Source organism: Dermacentor andersoni, chromosome 10 (assembly GCF_023375885.2).
Source record: "Dermacentor andersoni chromosome 10, qqDerAnde1_hic_scaffold, whole genome shotgun sequence".
Taxonomy (NCBI): domain Eukaryota; kingdom Metazoa; phylum Arthropoda; class Arachnida; order Ixodida; family Ixodidae; genus Dermacentor; species Dermacentor andersoni.
The window spans coordinates 129,766,739-129,794,083 of NC_092823.1; the positions used below are offsets into that span (position 1 = coordinate 129,766,739).

General features: G+C 44.9%; 1 protein-coding gene across 1 annotated transcript in view; it reads right to left on the reverse strand.

Moving 5' to 3' along the window:
• Positions 1-2,844: 2,844 nt before the first annotated feature.
• Positions 2,845-27,345, reverse strand: part of LOC126543702 (kelch-like protein 7) — a 29,493-nt gene continuing 4,992 nt past the window's right edge. The window contains exons 2-5 of the mRNA XM_050190808.3: positions 6,073-6,291; positions 5,455-5,581; positions 4,471-4,622; positions 2,845-3,070 (exon numbers count right to left, since the gene is read on the reverse strand). Coding sequence (XP_050046765.2) covers positions 2,845-3,070; positions 4,471-4,622; positions 5,455-5,581; positions 6,073-6,291 — 724 coding nt within the window. The remainder of the gene's footprint in view (positions 3,071-4,470; positions 4,623-5,454; positions 5,582-6,072; positions 6,292-27,345) is intronic.

Sequence of the window (27,345 nt, forward strand, 5' to 3'; positions counted from 1 at the left end):
GCAAAGTGAAATTGTTTCAATGAATATATTTACATTCGTCAAACAGGCGCACATAGGCTGCACCACTTCATTTCAGCCTGCTTGAGGCTCGAAGAAAAAAAAAAGTATTTTTTTTTTCTTGGTATCTGTGGTCTTTAGACTTTCGTTTACGACTGCACATGCAACAAAACGAACGACAGCAGAAAAGCGTCGGCGGGTCCTTCGTGCTGACTGGCATTTCTAGATATATGTGAGGGTTATATTGACATATGTGCAATAGTTGATATGCGAAATTACGTAATCAGGCTTCCCCCACACCTAATACTTGCACTAACCAAGGCGGCCGAGCACCCGACAGAGAGGCGCGTTTTGAGTTTTCAAAAGAGTACTGACATGAAATGACTGTGCTGCCTTTGTTTTCATTTTAAGGTCTGTCTACTCCATTATTACGGTACAAAGCCTCAATTACTCGAGAACGGCAAAAATATTACAGCACATTTCAAACAACCCGTTCAAAACGCGCGTCAAGCACAGCATGGCTTCGGACGTGAAAAAAGCAGACTCAGCACGGCGCCAAAATCTGCCAAATTTTCTTGAAAACAGAGGGGAACACGCTTTCCTCTATTGTCCTGTCGAGTGCTGTATGGACCTGGCTTTCCGCAGCATGTTGATAGTGTGTGCGTACGCGCCACCGCTACAACAGGAGGAGAGGGGTGGGTATTCTGTAACATCGATCTAGTGGACATACACATTTCCTCTGCTGCTGAAGTGCTGATTGGCTGGTGGCGCCTGTCTCCTTCTCACGCGCACCCCAGCCCAGCCAATCAGAACTTCAGCAGTAGACGAAATGGACATGTCCACTAGGTGGACACTCCTCCTCCCCCCCCCCCCCCCCCGAAGTTTCGATGACGTTACGCATCTCCTTTTTCGTATCCGAAGCCGCGCTGCTCTTGACGGGCGCTTTGAAATAGTCGCGTAGAAGGCAACATGAGTTATTTTTTTGCGCTCTCGATTAAATGGGGCTCCATAGGCTAATTGCTGTGTCGACGGCTATCCCATAAAACAATGAAAACAAGGTACAAACTTCGTGCCAGTACCCCTTTCAGGTTTTGTAGCTTAAAGTCCGCCATCTCAAACTGCAACGAAATTTCACTTTGGCTAAATTTGTTATAAATGAGTATCATATACCACTATAAATCAATCTTGGCGAAACAACAGGGCTGGTAATTGCACAGTGTTCCCGTTAGCAGCCTTTAATCACTACCTTAAGGAGACGACGCACGCGCCTGGTGGTTGTCGCTATGACATAAGGCCCAGCACAGCCACCTTATCTCGACGGTCATGACGAGGAGTCGCGCGGTCCAGGTCATGCGTCAATACCGGCGAGCAGTAATGGCGGCGTTCTTAGAGCGCCGCTCATAATGGCTCGTTCCTGCTAGCAGCAGCGGCGGCGGCGTAACCGAGTGAACGAGCACAACAGCGAAATATGAAAAAGCGAACGCGGAGCGGCAGATGAAAAGCGCGAGCCGCGAATGGCGGAGAGCAATGAGAGCGGCCCTTCCAGTGACACCATAGTGACGTGCGTGCGTGAAACTGTTTCATGCGGACCCGCCCGACCACTCCGATGCGTGCTCGTACTAGCCACAGCCGGAACGCTCGTTTCGTACTATCGTCTGCTCGCGTCAGCTCTTGCTCGCGCTTATTTGGCTTGCTTGGTTTGGTCTTGTTCGCGCTTGTTTCTATTCTCATGGTTTGTGATTTTTTTGTAATCTAATTGTATGCGCGACGCGAATTGTGCAGTACATTCTGGAAGGCAACCGGCACCAGCGATTACACTGAAACTTTCGACGAGTCTGGTATAAAAGCCAATGCGCTTGTTTCGCAGATCAGATTTTTTCGACGATTGCCGACTATGCGACATGTCTATCTCAAATTATTTGCCTCAATATGTCGTGAAATGAAAACACGTCAGAGCTGCGCTCAAATTGAGCGTTAGGGAGTATCCTAACCGTCAGTGAACATTTTTTTAAAGTTTCTGCATCAAAAACGGCTATTGTTGCGAGCTTTTCGTTACGCTTCTGCTCGTCTTTCAAGCGTCAAATTTTACTAGAAGGCTCCTCCAATTCTACACCATCTTAAACTAGGCTTTCTACGCGGTCCAAACTTTTGTTGCAGTTGGCCTTTAAGTGAGACAAGATGTCTACAGAAGCATACCTGCATACGGTGTATAGTAAACATGACGGTTGAAAGGATTCTTTAAGCGAACGTTTCTTTGCTTCTTCTCCCGCTTTGCATGTGCTGTCTTGCCGGGTCACTGGGAATGTGCCACAATATCTGCCCGAACAACATGGGTAGTTGGGTATCTGCGTCAATCTGTGCAAATAGACAACTTGGAGCACTCGGTATGTGCCACAGAATATCTGCCCAAGTTGACAATCTGGGACGCTGAGCAGTGCGCAGCTCGGTGTGTGCCCGAAGAGACAATTTGGGTCACACGGTATGTGTCATTGAATATGTGCCTGAATAGACAGCTTGGGCCGCCGGGCAGCGCGCGACTGGCATATATGCCCGAATAGAGAACTTAGACCACTGGTAAGTGCAACTGTGTATGCGTCACTGTGTGTATGCCAGAATATGCAAGCAAAACAATTGAGGCAAGAAGTGAAGTCAGCAACGGAAAATTGAAGAAGTCGGCTACATGTAGAAAGGTGCGAAAAAATGCATTCAGTATTTGCGTCATCTTGTACGAACGCTTCCGCCATTTGTGTTACGTTCGCATAATATTTGCCTGAACATACGCGCAAACATAGACGAAAGCTTCGCCTATCACCGATTCCGACTAATCGCGGAATCCGCCGAACTTTTTCATTCTTGAACAGCAGTGCGAAAGAAAGCATGCACGAGGACGCTCGCCTGTAGTGTCCCGCCGACGCCAGGCGAGCCGACGCCGGCGGAGACGCCCGACACGGGCGACGACATCGCCCCGGAGCTCTCTAATTCGGACAGGCCAGCAGGTTCGGCTCCCGAGAAGGTCCGTTTGCGCACCTCCACTGCCAGGTCCGGTCTCCCACGCATGCGCACATAGTGCGAGCTACACATCCAAAGCGATGACTGTATACCATGTTCCTTTCAACACGTAACCACGTCTGCATAACAAAGGTCAATTAGCTTGTCCGTAAACGTATTGCCGTTCGCGGCATACCGGTTACAAAGGGAAGTGCAGAATGTACGGCAGTAACGTAGTAACCCTACAGGGGGGGAGGGGTGAAACTTTATTGGCATCCCCTGTGAAAAGGGACGGTGACAACAAATACTGACGTAGCCTGCTTGAGTTACTCAGGCATGCTACACGTACGCTTTGCATTCTAGCATTTTTTGTGCACACCTCTTCCTCAAAACTTCACTGTCTACCTTGTACCGCTACCTATACCTGTAACGGATCCCGTCGCATCCGATCCCGTCTTCCCTGCTTCTTTTTCCACCATTACTCTAAACGTCTCTTGCTTGTATCTCGACTGCTGACCGGTTGATGTTTCCGTCCACTTTAAATCCAAGAGCTTTTGGAAGGTTACGTTACCTACGGGTCTCACTGGGTGAATCCTTTCGCATTTCGTGAGGATCTACTGAGTGGTCTTCGTGTTTTTGCTGGAGTTTAAACGTGCCTCATCTAGTTGCGAATATTTGCTCCGGTAAGTTTTTGTCCTTAGGGAAGCAGCTCGAGCCTCAAACAGCAAGGCACTTCCCTTCGTGTTATCGTACAGATTTTCCCTTCTAATTTCTTTATGTTCTTGTAAATCTCCATGGTATTTTTGTTTCCATTCTTTGCATCCAATTCACTGTCTCTGTTTCTTTCGCTTTCTTTCTGACGTGTCAGTTGCACTTTCCTCACCGAAGAGGCAAGACGTGTGTCGAGTGAGCTCCTGAACAACACTTTGCAATTTGGTGAACGCGGTTTAAATCATGGATACAGGACCTCCAAGAGGTGCGACGTGATGCTAACGCATTTCTCTCGCATTTACCGCTAAATCGCCACTGATTTTCATTTCCGTTCCAACGGTCGTTCAGCTGCTTTTATCGTTTTCTCGAGTTTCTATGCTATCCTCCATGTTTCGGACGATTGCGTTAGCACTAGCAGAATGCACTGGTTACGCATAGTTCTCTGTTCGAGAAAGTCCGTGAGCTCCAGCCTACGAACTCGAATGAAGTGTACAGCGCGCAACACTAGGACGTGGATGCAAGAGGGAGCGGCAGAACCACAGCGCATTGGCGTATATGTGTAAGCGCTGTGTGACTGTCGTTGGTTCTCGTGTACTTGTCCTGGTGTTACGCTACACCACTTCGTCCCGATTCAATGTGTCTGACGAACATGCCCACATCGCCCACCTCCCGCCCACAAGTTGCAGGTTGTGCCTTCCGCGGCGGGGGTATAGAACTCAATCTGTTCAGACACTGCGCATAGCGTTTGGACCCTACGCGGACGAGGCGACTCACAAGGCGGCCTCCATGAGTTGCATGCGAACCGGGCGACAAGACAGCGCCATGCGGCCCACGGGAGGAGCCTCGAAGCACGATATCAGCACCGATTCCGGGAGCAGCCCGAACCGGACGCATGCCAGCACGGAATCCTCGAACTGTTTCCGGTTCTGCGTGAAGGCGCGTGCTCGGGGTGGTCATATTGAAACCCGACACAACGCACTCGCAGCCTCCGAGATCGGGCGCCAGGCGATCTTGGAGGCTACGAAGCCGTGCGCCACTATATATGAGTGCGACGGAAGCGACCGGGTAAATCTGAGTAGATTTTCTGGATAGCCTATAGACCAGCATGCAAGCGAGTTGATGCATGATGTTCTGCTGTGCTGTTTTTATGCCTTTAGTGCAGCTTCTACTAATGTAATTACAGTGTGGTGGCAGTCTTCTCTTGTCCATTGCCAATTTTGAATGAGTACTGACACGATGATTCTGACTTATTTTGTTGCGTTGAATGAAGGTAAAACACTTCAGCTCTAGTAAATATACCATCAAGTCTTAGGAAGGTCAATATATATAGTCCTATACATGGTGTCCAAAAGCCGACGTCTATGACGTGTTTCGGCTCTCAAAATTGCGTCCGGCACTTTCAACGTGCAACAGCATAGCCTTTAAGATCCGTGTTTTAAATACAGAAAGCGCCGCCCTATGGGCCCTGGATTCGGGTCCCACCTATCGATACATGACGTTAGCAAATTGAACTTTGACGTCAGGATGATGTTGATGACGCCAGCTCCAGTATTTTTAGACTAACTTTAATATCAAATTAAAATATATTATGTTTTCCATCCTTCACGCTTGCTAGGAGTGTTCCTTTTACACGCTAGATGAGTGCGGTTGAGTTTCTGCAACTTCGGTAATATCTGTCAGTACTCGTTGAGGTCATCATCCGCAGCATCACTAAGTGTACGAGTAAATTCTGGGGCGCATATACTCTCTGATACACACCTGATAGTCGTGCTCCAACCAGGATAGCGCTGCCAAAAGCACTTTGGTCTCCGAGGAAGTACCCAGAACGTCGGCGCAGAGCAAGCTCTTCACCGTATTCCATTCTAACTCCAGGTACTGCCGGGTCCTGCATACGTGACATTGCCATCGTCATTTACTTACTCCCTCGGCGATATCAACGCGACCATATGTGTTGTTCTTGGGAGGCATTCTGTAAGAGTCCACACAGTGGACATGTCCATTTCGTCTGGTGTTGAAGTTATGATTGGCTGTGGCGCCTGGCTGCTGTGGACGCGCAGCCCAGCCCAGCCAATGAGAAGTTCAGCAGCAGACGAAATGTACATGTCCACTACGTGGACTCTTTCAGAATACCTCCCCTGGTTGAAGTTTCCTGACAGCCGGGCACCTGCACCACACCTCCCCCAGAGTCCTTGTTCAGCTTTGGCAGGCCTCAACTTCGCGAAGTGTATAACAGGTCTCAGTAGTAAACTTTATTACTGTCACTGAGTGTGCTAACTGGGCACCTTATTCAGGCCTGTTTGTAGACACCCGCGCAGCTCTAATTCGTTAGGTATAATTCTCCCCTGGGCATACAATACAAGCGCGACCGACACGTGCCTGACGGCGTCGTCGAAGTTCTCTGCGACGAACTGGAAGGCGGCCTGCTGCTCAGCCGGCAGTTTCAAGCGTGAAGCGTGTTGCAGCACCACCAGCTGCCTGCCGACGGGCCCTGCCTGCGCCAGGTACTGCAGGCATCGGTTGGTCAAGGGTCGCAGCCGGAGTTTGTACGCGCAGCTGTACAGGTCCGTGACGTTCTGGCACGTCACCACGGGGCCGCTGCACGCGCATACACTATATTTTTCCATCCTTTCCGTACGAAAGACGAGCTGAGCTTATCGAGGACGTACTTGCCAAAAAAGGCGAATGGCGAGCCCAACCAGTCCAACGCTGTAATATCTACCATGCAGCCCTAAAGATGAGTTGGGCTCCTCCGTTGCTCTGTGCATGTTATAAGCAACACTACATGGCTCACGAAGCCAGTGAATAAGTTGTGAACATGCAGCGAAAACATGTAGTGAAGTCGAGCTGTGTGCAGTGAAGCCCGCACGCCAATTTACGGGATGAATAAACGGAAATGAGCAGATTAACCTTTCCGACGCAAAAGGTAAGCTTATAGGTCAATAAAATCACGGAGCAGCCAGATGCAATCACTGCTCTCAAAAGCATTGGTTCAGCGTGTACATCACTCTCCTTGCCAATCCAAGTACTTAGGCCGATTTACGGGATGAATAAACGGAAAAGAGTAGAGTGACCTTTCCGACACAAAAGGTAAGCCTATAGCTCAATAAAATCACGGAGCAGCCAGATGCAATCAATGCTCTCAAAAGCGTTCGTTCAGCGCATACATCATTCTCCGTGCTAATCCAAGTACTTACGCCGATTGACGGGATGAATAAACGGAAATGAGCTGATTAACCTTTCCGACGCAGAAGCTAAGCTTATAGCCCCATAAAATCTTGGAGCGGTCATGGATGCAATCACTGCTCTCAAAAGCATTGTTTCAGCGTATACATCATTCCCCATGCCAATCCAAGTACTTACGTCGATTTACGGGATGAATAAACGGAAATGAGCAGAGTGACCTTTCCGGTATAAAAGATAAACTTATAGGTCAATAAAATCACGGAACAGCCAGATGCAATCACTGCTCTCAAAAGCGTTGGTTCAGCGTGTACATCACTCCCCATGCTAATCCAAGTAATTATGCCGATTTACGTACGGGATGCATGAATAAACGGAAATGAGCAGAGTGACCTTTCCGACACAATGGGTAAGATAATTCAATAATATCACGGAGCGGCCAGATGCAATCCCTCTTCTCAAAAGCGTTAGTTCAGCGTTGAACTAACATTCCTCATGCTAATTCAAGTACCTACGCCGATTTACGGGATGAATAAACGGAAATGAGAAGAGTGACCTTTCCGACACAATAGATAAGCTTATAGCTCAATAATATCACGGAGCAGCCAAATGCAATCACTGATCTCAAAAGCGATGGTTCAGTGCATACATCACTCCCCATGCTAATCCAAGTATACTTACGCCGACTTACGGGATGAATCAACGGAAATGAGCAGATTAACCTTTCCGACGCAAGAGGTAAGCTCAATAAAAAATGTCGGAGCAGCCATGGATGCAATCACTGCTTTCAAAAGCGGTGGCGTGATTACTTACCTACTTTGGCAGTAAAGTAGCGCGTGCGTCGTCTTCGACGATGATATTTAAGCAACGGAGACGACAAAAGCAGAACACGCTGTAGAGTACTTACGGTTGCAAACTTTTAAGTGAATTGCTTCTTTTGCCATTTTCGCCTTTTGTGGTCGGTGGTCAATGGTCCGACTCGGCAAGCACATGGTTGGTTCGTTATTTCGTTATTCTTTTGTTCATTCGTTCGTTAGTTCGTTCTTTCACTGATTCGTTAGTTGGCTCGTTCACTCATTCGTTCAGTCAAATGGTGGAGCGTTACGCCATTCATTGTTTACTTTGCCCGCTGAATCGTTTGTTCATTTAACAATCCTCGTCGATGACTTCTGCTCAGTTTTCTTCCTTCAACAGCACTTAAGTACTAAGACCATCGATGTCATAGTCACTATCTCATCGTCGCCACATCGCTGTCTTTTCGAACTCCTGTACTTGTGCTTAGAATGTCGGGGTCGTCATGATCTACGTGTCGCTGTCGCCACCATACCGCCGTCGTTTTCGTTTTCGTATTTCATCGTCCTCGTTATTGTGATGCCTTCGTCACACCCCTGTACTGGCTATGTATGCCATTACTGTTATGTTGGCAACGCATACATCGCAAACGGTAAGCCTATAGTCCGTGAAAGTATCGTCTACCAAATAGGGTTCTAATGTAGCGAAAAACTCTCTCCGCTCTCTAGACCGGGTTGGAGCATAGACATTAAAAATTCGAATGCCACAATCAAGATTCACCGACAAGATACGGCCCTCGGCATCCCTGGCAAGACGAATAACAAATCCGTCGAAATTGGGCATCAAAACGATGGCCGTAGCCCGGCTGCCCGATCCGCCATAACTCCAGAAAGACCTGGTGCGAAAAATCCTCTCGAAGTGCCTGATCTGGCCTAGCCTAAAGATATAAGTTTATTGGAGTACGAGAATATCTACCTTTTTGGATTTAGCCAAGTTAACCGAACGCGTGGCCCGCTCCCGCTACCGCTCCTTCAACGCTGCCTGCTCTTCGGCAGAAGGAAACAAACGCGGCATCCCTTGACGGGAAACGGCGGGCGCGAGACGAGCAAATACACGATCACACCCTTGCCCTCCTACGAAAGGAGCTGACCCTTCGATCAGCTTGCTACGTGCTCTGCGTGCGCTTCTTCACACGTTTCACATACATAAAACCCCGCTGAAAAGGTGTGCGTCGTGAACGGACAGTGGCTGAGTTGGCTAGCATAGCGATCACGCCTACCGGGGGTCGGTGGTTCGAATCCCCCGCCCGACAAGCAATTTTTATTTTCGCGCGGCTTGGGTTTTTTTCGTACTGCAACACCAGCGCCGCCACTAGTGAGGCAATACAAACTTCGCTTGAAAAATTGGCAGTCGCTTACATCGGCTATGCAAGGATATATACGTAGCGAAAGCTAAGGCATAGCATGGTTAGCCCTGATTAATCTTGATTGCAAGTCCAGGTTGGTCTGGTTGTCTAGCTATGTAACGTCATTTAGCCAGTCGTTCTGCGCGCTGTTCGTCTGTTTCCTGGGCGATTCGTTTCCTCTTCATGTCGTTCCCATGTCGATTCCAGGCCTCCTCCTGCTTATCATAATGGTCGCCGTCCATACTGCCGCCTCAACTGTGGTTGCGGCGCACGCGAGCTCTGCTTTTCAATCCTCCGACATGTTATCAGGCATGCGACGCGGTGTGACGTCATGTGCCTCCTCGGAGCACGACCACGGCGAAATCGCAAGTTCGCGGCCAGTAAAGCTTTCGCTTTAATATCGACTCAGCCAGGTAAAATAGGTTCTCCTGAAAGCAGTGATTCGTCGCATAAATCAGACTCTACGCATTGACATACGCCGATTTACGCGATAAATAAAGGAATGAGCACTGATTTATTTTCTCGAAGAAAACAATTAAAAAACGGTACGGCTATAGCCCTATATCGTCTCAGCCAGGTAAAAAAGTTCTCCCGAAAACACTGATCAGTCATCACGCATGCGCTGACGGCGATTTACGCGATAAATAAAAATGGGCAACGATTATTTCTCTCTAAACAAATGAAAATATGAGCATATGCGTTTCCGCGAGGAAAAATAAGTTGCCTCTAAAGCGTTCGTTCTTCTCGTATATCACTGCCCACGCATGCGCTAAAGCCAAATCACGCGATAAATAAACGACTATAGGTGGATAATAATTTTCTCGAAAAAAAAGAAAAAGCAGTAAGCCTATAGCCCATGAAAATTTGCGTTTCCTGGAGGAAAAATAGGTTGCCTCTAAAGTGTTCGTTCTACACTCTAAGAACCATTTACACCCTTTGGAGTGCCCCTTCTTCCACACAACAATAATCGTCATCTGCCTTCATGCGTTTCCTTTGACGCTGCGAGCCCGGTACTTTCCAGTAAAGACCGGCATGCGCGTTATCAGCATGATAGCATTTCCTGTCGGCAGTGCTATCATGCTGATAACGCGCGTGCCGTTCGCTACTGGAAAGTACAGGGCTCGCAGCGTTAAAGGAAACGCATCAAGGCAGATGACGATTATTGTTGTGTAGAAGAAGGGGCACTCCAAAGGGTGTAAACTGTTCTTAGAGTGTACTCATATATCCCTCCCCTCGCATGCACTAACGCCGAATCACGCGATAAATGAACGATCAGGCCGAGATTATTTTCTCGAAAAAAATTAAAATGCAGTAAGCCTATAGCCCATGAAAATTTTCGTTTCCGGGAGCAAAAATAAGTTGGCTATAAAGCTTTCGTTCTTCTCATATATCACTCCACAGGCAAGCGCTAACGCCGAATGCACTCGCGGAAATGCAAATTTTCATGGGCTTACTATCGGCTTACTGTTTCAATTTTTTCGAAAAAATTAATATCGGCCTATATATATAGTCGTTCATTTATCGCGTGGTTCGGCGTCAGCGCATGCGAGGGGAGCGATATATGAGAACAACGAACGCTGATATATGCGCCTGTACTCCGCATATATCAGTCCCCGGGCATGCGTAGACGCCGTTTAACGCGATAAATAAACGATGCAGCAAAGAATAATTTTCCCCCCAAAATGGAAAAAACACTAAGCCTATATAGCCCATGAAAATATCATTTTTTCGACAAAAAATAGTGTATCGAAAGCGCCGGTACTCCGCGTATATCAGTCCCCGGGCATGCGTAGACGCCGTTTAACGCGATAAATAAACGATCCGGCAAAGAATAATTTTCCCCCCAAAATGGAAAAAACACTAAGCCTATAGCCCATGAAAATATCATTTTTTCGACGAAAAATAAAGTGTCTCGAAAGCGCCGGTACTCCGCGTATATCAGTCCCCGGGCATGCGTAGACGCCGTTTAAGGCGATAAATGAACGATCCGGCAAAGACTAATTTTCCCCCCAAAATGGAAAAAACACTAAGCCTATAGCCCATGAAAATATCATTTTTTCGACGAAAAATAAAGTGTCTCGAAAGCGCCGGTACTCCGCGTATATCAGTCCCCGGGCATGCGTAGACGCCGTTTAAGGCGATAAATGAACGATCCGGCAAAGACTAATTTTCCCCCCAAAATGGAAAAAACACTAAGCCTATAGCCCATGAAAATATCATTTTTTCGACGAAAAATAAAGTGTCTCGAAAGCACCCGTACTCCGCGTATATCAGTCCCCGAGCATGCGTAGACGCCGTTTAACGCGATAAATAAACGATCCGGCAAAGAATAATTTTCCCCCCAAAATGGAAAAAACACTAAGCCTATAGCCCATGAAAATATCATTTTTTCGACAAAAGATAAAGTGTCTCGAAAGCGCCGGTATTCCGCGTATATCAGTCCCCGGGCATGCGTAGACGCCGTTTAACGCGATAAATAAACGATCCGGCAAAGAATAATTTTCCCCCCAAAATGGAAAAAACACTAAGCCTATAGCCCATGAAAATATCATTTTTTCGACAAAAAATAAAGTGTCTCGAAAGCGCCGGTACTCCGCGTATATCAGACCCCGGGCATGCGTAGACGCCGTTTAACGCGATAAATAAACGATCCGGCAAAGAATAATTTTCCCCCCAAAATGGAAAAAACACTAAGCCTTATAGCCCATGAAAATATCATTTTTTCGACAAAAAATAAAGTGTCTCGAAAGCACCGGTACTCCGCGTATATCAGTCCCCGGGCATGCGTAGACACCGTTTAACGCGATAAATAAACGATCCGGCAAAGAATAATTTTCCCCCCAAAATGGAAAAAACACTAAGCCTATAGCCCATGAAAATATCATTTTTTCGACGAAAAATAAAGTGTCTCGAAAGCACCCGTACTCCGCGTATATCAGTCCCCGGGCATGCGTAGACGCCGTTTAACGCGATAAATAAACGATCCGGCAAAGAATAATTTTCCCCCCAAAATGGAAAAAACACTAAGCCTATAGCCCATGAAAATATCATTTTTTCGACGAAAAATAAAGTGTCTCGAAAGCGCCGGTACTCCGCGTATATCAGTCCCCGGGCATGCGTAGACGCCGTTTAAGGCGATAAATGAACGATCCGGCAAAGACTAATTTTCCCCCCAAAATGGAAAAAACACTAAGCCTATAGCCCATGAAAATATCATTTTTTCGACGAAAAATAAAGTGTCTCGAAAGCACCCGTACTCCGCGTATATCAGTCCCCGGGCATGCGTAGACGCCGTTTAACGCGATAAATAAACGATCCGGCAAAGAATAATTTTCCCCCCAAAATGGAAAAAACACTAAGCCTATAGCCCATGAAAATATCATTTTTTCGACGAAAAATAAAGTGTCTCGAAAGCACCCGTACTCCGCGTATATCAGTCCCCGGGCATGCGTAGACGCCGTTTAACGCGATAAATAAACGATCCGGCAAAGAATAATTTTCCCCCCAAAATGGAAAAAACACTAAGCCTATAGCCCATGAAAATATCATTTTTTCGACAAAAGATAAAGTGTCTCGAAAGCGCCGGTATTCCGCGTATATCAGTCCCCGGGCATGCGTAGACGCCGTTTAACGCGATAAATAAACGATCCGGCAAAGAATAATTTTCCCCCCAAAATGGAAAAAACACTAAGCCTATAGCCCATGAAAATATCATTTTTTCGACAAAAAATAAAGTGTCTCGAAAGCGCCGGTACTCCGCGTATATCAGACCCCGGGCATGCGTAGACGCCGTTTAACGCGATAAATAAACGATCCGGCAAAGAATAATTTTCCCCCCAAAATGGAAAAAACACTAAGCCTTATAGCCCATGAAAATATCATTTTTTCGACAAAAAATAAAGTGTCTCGAAAGCACCGGTACTCCGCGTATATCAGTCCCCGGGCATGCGTAGACACCGTTTAACGCGATAAATAAACGATCCGGCAAAGAATAATTTTCCCCCCAAAATGGAAAAAACACTAAGCCTATAGCCCATGAAAATATCATTTTTTCGACGAAAAATAAAGTGTCTCGAAAGCACCCGTACTCCGCGTATATCAGTCCCCGGGCATGCGTAGACGCCGTTTAACGCGATAAATAAACGATCCGGCAAAGAATAATTTTCCCCCCAAAATGGAAAAAACACTAAGCCTATAGCCCATGAAAATATCATTTTTTCGACAAAAAATAAAGTGTCTCGAAAGCACCGGTACTCCGCGTATATCAGTCCCCGGGCATGCGTAGACACCGTTTAACGCGATAAATAAACGATCCGGCAAAGAATAATTTTCCCCTCAAAATGGAAAAAACACTAAGCCTATAGCCCATGAAAATATCATTTTTTCGACAAAAAATAAAGTGTCTCGAAAGCGCCGGTACTCCGCGTATATCAGTCCCCGGGCATGCGTAGACGCCGTTTAACGCGATAAATAAACGATCCGGCAAAGAATAATTTTCCCCCCAAAATGGAAAAAACACTAAGCCTATAGCCCATGAAAATATCATTTTTTCGACGAAAAATAAAGTGTCTCGAAAGCACCCGTACTCCGCGTATATCAGTCCCCGGGCATGCGTAGACGCCGTTTAACGCGATAAATAAACGATCCGGCAAAGAATAATTTTCCCCCCAAAATGGAAAAAACACTAAGCCTATATGCCCATGAAAATATCATTTTTTCGACAAAAAATAAAGTGTCTCGAAAGCGCCGGTACTCCGCGTATATCAGTCCCCGGGCATGCGTAGACGCCGTTTAACGCGATAAATAAACGATCCGGCAAAGAATAATTTTCCCCCCAAAATGGAAAAAACACTAAGCCTATAGCCCATGAAAATATCATTTTTTCGACAAAAAATAAAGTGTCTCGAAAGCGCCGGTACTCCGCGTATATCAGTCCCCGGGCATGCGTAGACGCCGTTTAACGCGATAAATAAACGATCCGGCAAAGAATAATTTTCCCCCCAAAATGGAAAAAACACTAAGCCTATAGCCCATGAAAATATCATTTTTTCGACGAAAAATAAAGTGTCTCGAAAGCGCCGGTACTCCGCGTATATCAGTCCCCGGGCATGCGTAGACGCCGTTTAACGCGATAAATAAACGATCCGGCAAAGAATAATTTCCCCCCCAAAATGGAAAAAACACTAAGCCTATAGCCCATGAAAATATCATTTTTTCGACGAAAAATAAAGTGTCTCGAAAGCGCCGGTACTCCGCGTATATCAGTCCCCGGGCATGCGTAGACGCCGTTTAACGCGATAAATAAACGATCCGGCAAAGAATAATTTTCCCCCCAAAATGGAAAAAACACTAAGCCTATAGCCCATGAAAATATCATTTTTTCGACGAAAAATAAAGTGTCTCGAAAGTGCCGGTACTCCGCGTATATCAGTCCCCGGGCATGCGTAGACGCCGTTTAACGCGATAAATAAACGATCCGGCAAAGAATAATTTTCCCCCCAAAATGGAAAAAACACTAAGCCTATAGCCCATGAAAATATCATTTTTTCGACGAAAAATAAAGTGTCTCGAAAGCACCGGTACTCCGCGTATATCAGTCCCCGGGCATGCGTAGACACCGTTTAACGCGATAAATAAACGATCCGGCAAAGAATAATTTTCCCCCCAAAATGGAAAAAACACTAAGCCTATAGCCCATGAAAATATCATTTTTTCGACGAAAAATAAAGTGTCTCGAAAGCACCCGTACTCCGCGTATATCAGTCCCCGGGCATGCGTAGACGCCGTTTAACGCGATAAATAAACGATCCGGCAAAGAATAATTTTCCCCCCAAAATGGAAAAAACACTAAGCCTATATAGCCCATGAAAATATCATTTTTTCGACAAAAAATAAAGTGTCTCGAAAGCGCCGGTACTCCGCGTATATCAGTCCCCGGGCATGCGTAGACGCCGTTTAACGCGATAAATAAACGATCCGGCAAAGAATAATTTTCCCCCCAAAATGGAAAAAACACTAAGCCTATAGCCCATGAAAATATCATTTTTTCGACAAAAAATAAAGTGTCTCGAAAGCGCCGGTACTCCGCGTATATCAGTCCCCGGGCATGCGTAGACGCCGTTTAACGCGATAAATAAACGATCCGGCAAAGAATAATTTTCCCCCCAAAATGGAAAAAACACTAAGCCTATAGCCCATGAAAATATCATTTTTTCGACGAAAAATAAAGTGTCTCGAAAGCGCCGGTACTCCGCGTATATCAGTCCCCGGGCATGCGTAGACGCCGTTTAACGCGATAAATAAACGATCCGGCAAAGAATAATTTTCCCCCCAAAATGGAAAAAACACTAAGCCTATAGCCCATGAAAATATCATTTTTTCGACGAAAAATAAAGTGTCTCGAAAGTGCCGGTACTCCGCGTATATCAGTCCCCGGGCATGCGTAGACGCCGTTTAACGCGATAAATAAACGATCCGGCAAAGAATAATTTTCCCCCCAAAATGGAAAAAACACTAAGCCTATAGCCCATGAAAATATCATTTTTTCGACGAAAAATAAAGTGTCTCGAAAGCACCGGTACTCCGCGTATATCAGTCCCCGGGCATGCGTAGACACCGTTTAACGCGATAAATAAACGATCCGGCAAAGAATAATTTTCCCCCCAAAATGGAAAAAACACTAAGCCTATAGCCCATGAAAATATCATTTTTTCGACAAAAAATAAAGTGTCTCGAAAGCGCCGGTACTCCGCGTATATCAGTCCCCGGGCATGCGTAGACGCCGTTTAACGCGATAAATAAACGATCCGGCAAAGAATAATTTTCCCCCCAAAATGGAAAAAACACTAAGCCTATAGCCCATGAAAATATCATTTTTTCGACGAAAAATAAAGTGTCTCGAAAGCACCCGTACTCCGCGTATATCAGTCCCCGGGCATGCGTAGACGCCGTTTAACGCGATAAATAAACGATCCGGCAAAGAATAATTTTCCCCCCAAAATGGAAAAAACACTAAGCCTATAGCCCATGAAAATATCATTTTTTCGACAAAAAATAAAGTGTCTCGAAAGCACCGGTACTCCGCGTATATCAGTCTCCGGGCATGCGTAGACACCGTTTAACGCGATAAATAAACGATCCGGCAAAGAATAATTTTCCCCCCAAAATGGAAAAAACACTAAGCCTATAGCCCATGAAAATATCATTTTTTCGACAAAAAATAAAGTGTCTCGAAAGCGCCGGTACTCCGCGTATATCAGTCCCCGGGCATGCGTAGACGCCGTTTAACGCGATAAATAAACGATCCGGCAAAGAATAATTTTCCCCCCAAAATGGAAAAAACACTAAGCCTATAGCCCATGAAAATATCATTTTTTCGACGAAAAATAAAGTGTCTCGAAAGCACCCGTACTCCGCGTATATCAGTCCCCGGGCATGCGTAGACGCCGTTTAACGCGATAAATAAACGATCCGGCAAAGAATAATTTTCCCCCCAAAATGGAAAAAACACTAAGCCTATATAGCCCATGAAAATATCATTTTTTCGACAAAAAATAAAGTGTCTCGAAAGCGCCGGTACTCCGCGTATATCAGTCCCCGGGCATGCGTAGACGCCGTTTAACGCGATAAATAAACGATCCGGCAAAGAATAATTTTCCCCCCAAAATGGAAAAAACACTAAGCCTATAGCCCATGAAAATATCATTTTTTCGACAAAAAATAAAGTGTCTCGAAAGCGCCGGTACTCCGCGTATATCAGTCGCCGGGCATGCGTAGACGCCGTTTAACGCGATAAATAAACGATCCGGCAAAGAATAATTTTCCCCCCAAAATGGAAAAAACACTAAGCCTACAGCCCATGAAAATATCATTTTTTCGACAAAAAATAAAGTGTCTCGAAAGCGCCGGTACTCCGCGTACATCAGTCCCCGGGCATGCGTAGACGCCGTTTAACGCGATAAATAAACGATCCGGCAAAGAATAATTTTCCCCCCAAAATGGAAAAAACACTAAGCCTATAGCCCATGAAAATATCATTTTTTCGACGAAAAATAAAGTGTCTCGAAAGCGCCGGTACTCCGCGTATATCAGTCCCCGGGCAAGCGTAGACGCCGTTTAACGCGATAAATAAACGATCCGGCAAAGAATAATTTTCCCCCCAAAATGGAAAAAACACTAAGCCTATAGCCCATGAAAATATCATTTTTTCGACGAAAAATAAAGTGTCTCGAAAGCGCCGGTACTCCGCGTATATCAGTCCCCGGGCATGCGTAGACGCCGTTTAACGCGATAAATAAACGATCCGGCAAAGAATAATTTTCCCCCCAAAATGGAAAAAACACTAAGCCTATAGCCCATGAAAATACCATTTTTTCGACGAAAAATAAAGTGTCTCGAAAGTGCCGGTACTCCGCGTATATCAGTCCCCGGGCATGCGTAGACGCCGTTTAACGCGATAAATAAACGATCCGGCAAAGAATAATTTTCCCCCCAAAATGGAAAAAACACTAAGCCTATAGCCCATGAAAATATCATTTTTTCGACGAAAAATAAAGTGTCTCGAAAGCGCCGGTACTCCGCGTATATCAGTCCCCGGGCATGCGTAGACGCCGTTTAACGCGATAAATAAACGATCCGGCAAAGAATAATTTTCCCCCCAAAATGGAAAAAACACTAAGCCTATAGCCCATGAAAATATCATTTTTTCGACAAAAGATAAAGTGTCTCGAAAGCGCCGGTACTCCGCGTATATCAGTCCCCGGGCATGCGTAGACGCCGTTTAACGCGATAAATAAACGATCCGGCAAAGAATAATTTTCCCCCCAAAATGGAAAAAACACTAAGCCTATAGCCCATGAAAATATCATTTTTTCGACAAAAAATAACGTGTCTCGAAAGCGCCGGTACTCCGCGTATATCAGTCCCCGGGCATGCGTAGACGCCGTTTAACGCGATAAATAAACGATCCGGCAAAGAATAATTTTCCCCCCAAAATGGAAAAAACACTAAGCCTATAGCCCATGAAAATATCATTTTTTCGACGAAAAATAAAGTGTCTCGAAAGCACCCGTACTCCGCGTATATCAGTCCCCGGGCATGCGTAGACGCCGTTTAACGCGATAAATAAACGATCCGGCAAAGAATAATTTTCCCCCCAAAATGGAAAAAACACTAAGCCTATATAGCCCATGAAAATATCATTTTTTCGACAAAAAATAAAGTGTCTCGAAAGCGCCGGTACTCCGCGTATATCAGTCCCCGGGCATGCGTAGACGCCGTTTAACGCGATAAATAAACGATCCGGCAAAGAATAATTTTCCCCCAAAATGGAAAAAACACTAAGCCTATAGCCCATGAAAATATCATTTTTTCGACAAAAAATAAAGTGTCTCGAAAGCGCCGGTACTCCGCGTATATCAGTCGCCGGGCATGCGTAGACGCCGTTTAACGCGATAAATAAACGATCCGGCAAAGAATAATTTTCCCCCCAAAATGGAAAAAACACTAAGCCTACAGCCCATGAAAATATCATTTTTTCGACAAAAAATAAAGTGTCTCGAAAGCGCCGGTACTCCGCGTACATCAGTCCCCGGGCATGCGTAGACGCCGTTTAACGCGATAAATAAACGATCCGGCAAAGAATAATTTTCCCCCCAAAATGGAAAAAACACTAAGCCTATAGCCCATGAAAATATCATTTTTTCGACGAAAAATAAAGTGTCTCGAAAGCGCCGGTACTCCGCGTATATCAGTCCCCGGGCAAGCGTAGACGCCGTTTAACGCGATAAATAAACGATCCGGCAAAGAATAATTTTCCCCCCAAAATGGAAAAAACACTAAGCCTATAGCCCATGAAAATATCATTTTTTCGACGAAAAATAAAGTGTCTCGAAAGCGCCGGTACTCCGCGTATATCAGTCCCCGGGCATGCGTAGACGCCGTTTAACGCGATAAATAAACGATCCGGCAAAGAATAATTTTCCCCCCAAAATGGAAAAAACACTAAGCCTATAGCCCATGAAAATACCATTTTTTCGACGAAAAATAAAGTGTCTCGAAAGTGCCGGTACTCCGCGTATATCAGTCCCCGGGCATGCGTAGACGCCGTTTAACGCGATAAATAAACGATCCGGCAAAGAATAATTTTCCCCCCAAAATGGAAAAAACACTAAGCCTATAGCCCATGAAAATATCATTTTTTCGACGAAAAATAAAGTGTCTCGAAAGCGCCGGTACTCCGCGTATATCAGTCCCCGGGCATGCGTAGACGCCGTTTAACGCGATAAATAAACGATCCGGCAAAGAATAATTTTCCCCCCAAAATGGAAAAAACACTAAGCCTATAGCCCATGAAAATATCATTTTTTCGACAAAAGATAAAGTGTCTCGAAAGCGCCGGTACTCCGCGTATATCAGTCCCCGGGCATGCGTAGACGCCGTTTAACGCGATAAATAAACGATCCGGCAAAGAATAATTTTCCCCCCAAAATGGAAAAAACACTAAGCCTATAGCCCATGAAAATATCATTTTTTCGACAAAAAATAACGTGTCTCGAAAGCGCCGGTACTCCGCGTATATCAGTCCCCGGGCATGCGTAGACGCCGTTTAACGCGATAAATAAACGATCCGGCAAAGAATAATTTTCCCCCCAAAATGGAAAAAACACTAAGCCCATGAAAATATCATTTTTTCGACAAAAGATAAAGTGTCTCGAAAGCGCCGGTACTCCGCGTATATCAGTCCCCGGGTATGCGTAGACGCCGTTTAACGCGATAAATAAACGATCCGGCAAAGAATAATTTTCCCCCCAAAATGGAAAAAACACTAAGCCTATAGCCCATGAAAATATCATTTTTTCGACGAAAAATAAAGTGTCTCGAAAGCGCCGGTACTCCGCGTATATCAGTCCCCGGGCATGCGTAGACACCGTTTAACGCGATAAATAAACGATCCGGCAAAGAATAATTTTCCCCCCAAAATGGAAAAAACACTAAGCCTATAGCCCATGAAAATATCATTTTTTCGACAAAAAATAAAGTGTCTCGAAAGCGCCGGTACTCCGCGTATATCAGTCCCCGGGCATGCGTAGACGCCGTTTAACGCGATAAATAAACGATCCGGCAAAGAATAATTTTCCCCCCAAAATGGAAAAAACACTAAGCCTATAGCCCATGAAAATATCATTTTTTCGACGAAAAATAAAGTGTCTCGAAAGCACCCGTACTCCGCGTATATCAGTCCCCGGGCATGCGTAGACGCCGTTTAACGCGATAAATAAACGATCCGGCAAAGAATAATTTTCCCCCCAAAATGGAAAAAACACTAAGCCTATATAGCCCATGAAAATATCATTTTTTCGACAAAAAATAGTGTATCGAAAGCGCCGGTACTCCGCGTATATCAGTCCCCGGGCATGCGTAGACGCCGTTTAACGCGATAAATAAATGATCCGGCAAAGAATAATTTTCCCCCCAAAATGGAAAAAACACTAAGCCTATAGCCCATGAAAATATCATTTTTTCGACGAAAAATAAAGTGTCTCGAAAGCACCCGTACTCCGCGTATATCAGTCCCCGGGCATGCGTAGACGCCGTTTAACGCGATAAATAAACGATCCGGCAAAGAATAATTTTCCCCCCAAAATGGAAAAAACACTAAGCCTATAGCCCATGAAAATATAATTTTTTCGACGAAAAATAAAGTGTCTCGAAAGCGCCGGTACTCCGCGTATATCAGTCCCCGGGCATGCGTAGACGCCGTTTAACGCGATAAATAAACGATCCGGCAAAGAATAATTTTCCCCCCAAAATGGAAAAAACACTAAGCCTATAGCCCATGAAAATATCATTTTTTCGACGAAAAATAAAGAGTCTCGAAAGCGCCGGTACTCCGCGTATATCAGTCCCCGGGCATGCGTAGACGCCGTTTAACGCGATAAATAAACGATCCGGCAAAGAATAATTTTCCCCCCAAAATGGAAAAAACACTAAGCCTATAGCCCATGAAAATATCATTTTTTCGACAAAAAATAAAGTGTCTCGAAAGCGCCGGTACTCCGCGTATATCAGTCCCCGGGCATGCGTAGACGCCGTTTAACGCGATAAATAAACGATCCGGCAAAGAATAATTTTCCCCCCAAAATGGAAAAAACACTAAGCCTATATAGCCCATGAAAATATCATTTTTTCGACGAAAAATAAAGAGTCTCGAAAGCGCCGGTACTCCGCGTATATCAGTCCCCGGGCATGCGTAGACGCCGTTTAACGCGATAAATAAACGATCCGGCAAAGAATAATTTTCCCCCCAAAATGGAAAAAACACTAAGCCTATAGCCCATGAAAATATCATTTTTTCGACAAAAAATAAAGTGTCTCGAAAGCGCCGGTACTCCGCGTATATCAGTCCCCGGGCATGCGTAGACGCCGTTTAACGCGATAAATAAACGATCCGGCAAAGAATAATTTTCCCCCCAAAATGGAAAAAACACTAAGCCTATAGCCCATGAAAATATCATTTTTTCGACGAAAAATAAAGTGTCTCGAAAGCGCCGGTACTCCGCGTATATCAGTCCCCGGGCATGCGTAGACGCCGTTTAACGCGATAAATAAACGATCCGGCAAAGAATAATTTTCCCCCCAAAATGGAAAAAACACTAAGCCTATAGCCCATGAAAATATCATTTTTTCGACAAAAGATAAAGTGTCTCGAAAGCGCCGGTACTCCGCGTATATCAGTCCCCGGGCATGCGTAGACGCCGTTTAACGCGATAAATAAACGATCCGGCAAAGAATAATTTTCCCCCCAAAATGGAAAAAACACTAAGCCTATAGCCCATGAAAATATCATTTTTTCGACAAAAAATAACGTGTCTCGAAAGCGCCGGTACTCCGCGTATATCAGTCCCCGGGCATGCGTAGACGCCGTTTAAGGCGATAAATGAACGATTAGGCAAAGAATAATTTTCCCCCCAAAATGGAAAAAACACTAAGCCTATAGCCCATGAAAATATCATTTTTTCGACGAAAAATAGTGTATCTCGAAAGCACCCGTACTCCGCGTATATCAGTCCCCGGGCATGCGTAGACGCCGTTTAACGCGATAAATAAACGATCCGGCAAAGAATAATTTTCCCCCCAACATGGAAAAAACACTAAGCCTATAGCCCATGAAAATATCATTTTTTCGACAAAAAATAAAGTGTCTCGAAAGCGCCGGTACTCCGCGTATATCAGTCCCCGGGCATGCGTAGACGCCGTTTAACGCGATAAATAAACGATCCGGCAAAGAATAATTTTCCCCCCAAAATGGAAAAAACACTAAGCCCATGAAAATATCATTTTTTCGACAAAAGATAAAGTGTCTCGAAAGCGCCGGTACTCCGCGTATATCAGTCCCCGGGTATGCGTAGACGCCGTTTAACGCGATAAATAAACGATCCGGCAAAGAATAATTTTCCCCCCAAAATGGAAAAAACACTAAGCCTATAGCCCATGAAAATATCATTTTTTCGACGAAAAATAAAGTGTCTCGAAAGCGCCGGTACTCCGCGTATATCAGTCCCCGGGCATGCGTAGACGCCGTTTAACGCGATAAATAAACGATCCGGCAAAGAATAATTTTCCCCCCAAAATGGAAAAAACACTAAGCCTATAGCCCATGAAAATATCATTTTTTCGACAAAAGATAAAGTGTCTCGAAAGCGCCGGTACTCCGCGTATATCAGTCCCCGGGCATGCGTAGACGCCGTTTAACGCGATAAATAAACGATCCGGCAAAGAATAATTTTCCCCCCAAAATGGAAAAAACACTAAGCCTATAGCCCATGAAAATATCATTTTTTCGACAAAAAATAACGTGTCTCGAAAGCGCCGGTACTCCGCGTATATCAGTCCCCGGGCATGCGTAGACGCCGTTTAAGGCGATAAATGAACGATTAGGCAAAGAATAATTTTCCCCCCAAAATGGAAAAAACACTAAGCCTATAGCCCATGAAAATATCATTTTTTCGACGAAAAATAGTGTATCTCGAAAGCACCCGTACTCCGCGTATATCAGTCCCCGGGCATGCGTAGACGCCGTTTAACGCGATAAATAAACGATCCGGCAAAGAATAATTTTCCCCCCAACATGGAAAAAACACTAAGCCTATAGCCCATGAAAATATCATTTTTTCGACAAAAAATAAAGTGTCTCGAAAGCGCCGGTACTCCGCGTATATCAGTCCCCGGGCATGCGTAGACGCCGTTTAACGCGATAAATAAACGATCCGGCAAAGAATAATTTTCCCCCCAAAATGGAAAAAACACTAAGCCCATGAAAATATCATTTTTTCGACAAAAGATAAAGTGTCTCGAAAGCGCCGGTACTCCGCGTATATCAGTCCCCGGGTATGCGTAGACGCCGTTTAACGCGATAAATAAACGATCCGGCAAAGAATAATTTTCCCCCCAAAATGGAAAAAACACTAAGCCTATAGCCCATGAAAATATCATTTTTTCGACGAAAAATAAAGTGTCTCGAAAGCGCCGGTACTCCGCGTATATCAGTCCCCGGGCATGCGTAGACACCGTTTAACGCGATAAATAAACGATCCGGCAAAGAATAATTTTCCCCCCAAAATGGAAAAAACACTAAGCCTATAGCCCATGAAAATATCATTTTTTCGACAAAAAATAAAGTGTCTCGAAAGCGCCGGTACTCCGCGTATATCAGTCCCCGGGCATGCGTAGACGCCGTTTAACGCGATAAATAAACGATCCGGCAAAGAATAATTTTCCCCCCAAAATGGAAAAAACACTAAGCCTATAGCCCATGAAAATATCATTTTTTCGACGAAAAATAAAGTGTCTCGAAAGCGCCGGTACTCCGCGTATATCAGTCCCCGGGCATGCGTAGACGCCGTTTAACGCGATAAATAAACGATCCGGCAAAGAATAATTTTCCCCCCAAAATGGAAAAAACACTAAGCCTATAGCCCATGAAAATATCATTTTTTCGACGAAAAATAAAGAGTCTCGAAAGCGCCGGTACTCCGCGTATATCAGTCCCCGGGCATGCGTAGACGCCGTTTAACGCGATAAATAAACGATCCGGCAAAGAATAATTTTCCCCCCAAAATGGAAAAAACACTAAGCCTATAGCCCATGAAAATATCATTTTTTCGACAAAAAATAAAGTGTCTCGAAAGCGCCGGTACTCCGCGTATATCAGTCCCCGGGCATGCGTAGACGCCGTTTAACGCGATAAATAAACGATCCGGCAAAGAATAATTTTCCCCCCAAAATGGAAAAAACACTAAGCCTATATAGCCCATGAAAATATCATTTTTTCGACGAAAAATAAAGAGTCTCGAAAGCGCCGGTACTCCGCGTATATCAGTCCCCGGGCATGCGTAGACGCCGTTTAACGCGATAAATAAACGATCCGGCAAAGAATAATTTTCCCCCCAAAATGGAAAAAACACTAAGCCTATAGCCCATGAAAAAATCATTTTTTCGACGAAAAATAAAGTGTCTCGAAAGCACCCGTACTCCGCGTATATCAGTCCCCGGGCATGCGTAGACACCGTTTAACGCGATAAATAAACGATCCGGCAAAGAATAATTTTCCCCCCAAAATGGAAAAAACACTAAGCCTATAGCCCATGAAAATATTTTTTCGACAAAAAATAAAGTGTCTCGAAAGCGCCGGTACTCCGCGTATATCAGTCCCCGGGCATGCGTAGACGCCGTTTAACGCGATAAATAAACGATCCGGCAAAGAATAATTTTCCCCCCAAAATGTAAAAAACACTAAGCCTATAGCCCATGAAAAAATCATTTTTTCGACGAAAAATAAAGTGTCTCGAAAGCACCCGTACTCCGCGTATATCAGTCCCCGGGCATGCGTAGACACCGTTTAACGCGATAAATAAACGATCCGGCAAAGAATAATTTTCCCCCCAAAATGGAAAAAACACTAAGCCTATAGCCCATGAAAATATTTTTTCGACAAAAAATAAAGAGTCTCGAAAGCGCCGGTACTCCGCGTATATCAGTCCCCGGGCATGCGTAGACGCCGTTTAACGCGATAAATAAACGATCCGGCAAAGAATAATTTTCCCCCCAAAATGGAAAAAACACTAAGCCTATAGCCCATGAAAATATCATTTTTTCGACAAAAAATAAAGTGTCTCGAAAGCGCCGGTACTCCGCGTATATCAGTCCCCGGGCATGCGTAGACGCCGTTTAACGCGATAAATAAACGATCCGGCAAAGAATAATTTTCCCCCCAAAATGGAAAAAACACTAAGCCTATAGCCCATGAAAATATCATTTTTTCGACAAAAAATAAAGTGTCTCGAAAGCGCCGGTACTCCGCGTATATCAGTCCCCGGGCATGCGTAGACGCCGTTTTACGCGTTAAATAAACGATCCGGCAAAGAATAATTTTCCCCCCAAAATGGAAAAAACACTAAGCCTATAGCCCATGAAAATATCATTTTTTCGACAAAAAATAAAGTGTCTCGAAAGCACCCGTACTCCGCGTATATCAGTCCCCGGGCATGCGTAGACACCGTTTAACGCGATAAATAAACGATCCGGCAAAGAATAATTTTCCCCCCAAAATGGAAAAAACACTAAGCCTATAGCCCATGAAAATATCATTTTTTCGACAAAAAATAAAGTGTCTCGAAAGCACCCGTACTCCGCGTATATCAGTCCCCGGGCATGCGTAGACGCCGTTTAACGCGATAAATAAACGATCCGGCAAAGAATAATTTTCCCCCCAAAATGGAAAAAACACTAAGCCTATAGCCCATGAAAATATCATTTTTTCGACAAAAAATAAAGTGTCTCGAAAGCGCCGGTACTCCGCGTATATCAGTCCCCGGGCATGCGTAGACGCCGTTTAACGCGATAAATAAACGATCCGGCAAAGAATAATTTTCCCCCCAAAATGTAAAAAACACTAAGCCTATAGCCCATGAAAAAATCATTTTTTCGACGAAAAATAAAGTGTCTCGAAAGCACCCGTACTCCGCGTATATCAGTCCCCGGGCATGCGTAGACACCGTTTAACGCGATAAATAAACGATCCGGCAAAGAATAATTTTCCCCCCAAAATGGAAAAAACACTAAGCCTATAGCCCATGAAAATATTTTTTCGACAAAAAATAAAGTGTCTCGAAAGCGCCGGTACTCCGCGTATATCAGTCCCCGGGCATGCGTAGACGCCGTTTAACGCGATAAATAAACGATCCGGCAAAGAATAATTTTCCCCCCAAAATGTAAAAAACACTAAGCCTATAGCCCATGAAAAAATCATTTTTTCGACGAAAAATAAAGTGTCTCGAAAGCACCCGTACTCCGCGTATATCAGTCCCCGGGCATGCGTAGACACCGTTTAACGCGATAAATAAACGATCCGGCAAAGAATAATTTTCCCCCCAAAATGGAAAAAACACTAAGCCTATAGCCCATGAAAATATTTTTTCGACAAAAAATAAAGAGTCTCGAAAGCGCCGGTACTCCGCGTATATCAGTCCCCGGGCATGCGTAGACGCCGTTTAACGCGATAAATAAACGATCCGGCAAAGAATAATTTTCCCCCCAAAATGGAAAAAACACTAAGCCTATAGCCCATGAAAATATCATTTTTTCGACAAAAAATAAAGTGTCTCGAAAGCGCCGGTACTCCGCGTATATCAGTCCCCGGGCATGCGTAGACGCCGTTTAACGCGATAAATAAACGATCCGGCAAAGAATAATTTTCCCCCCAAAATGGAAAAAACACTAAGCCTATAGCCCATGAAAATATCATTTTTTCGACAAAAAATAAAGTGTCTCGAAAGCGCCGGTACTCCGCGTATATCAGTCCCCGGGCATGCGTAGACGCCGTTTTACGCGTTAAATAAACGATCCGGCAAAGAATAATTTTCCCCCCAAAATGGAAAAAACACTAAGCCTATAGCCCATGAAAATATCATTTTTTCGACAAAAAATAAAGTGTCTCGAAAGCACCCGTACTCCGCGTATATCAGTCCCCGGGCATGCGTAGACACCGTTTAACGCGATAAATAAACGATCCGGCAAAGAATAATTTTCCCCCCAAAATGGAAAAAACACTAAGCCTATAGCCCATGAAAATATCATTTTTTCGACAAAAAATAAAGTGTCTCGAAAGCACCCGTACTCCGCGTATATCAGTCCCCGGGCATGCGTAGACACCGTTTAACGCGATAAATAAACGATCCGGCAAAGAATAATTTTCCCCCCAAAATGGAAAAAAC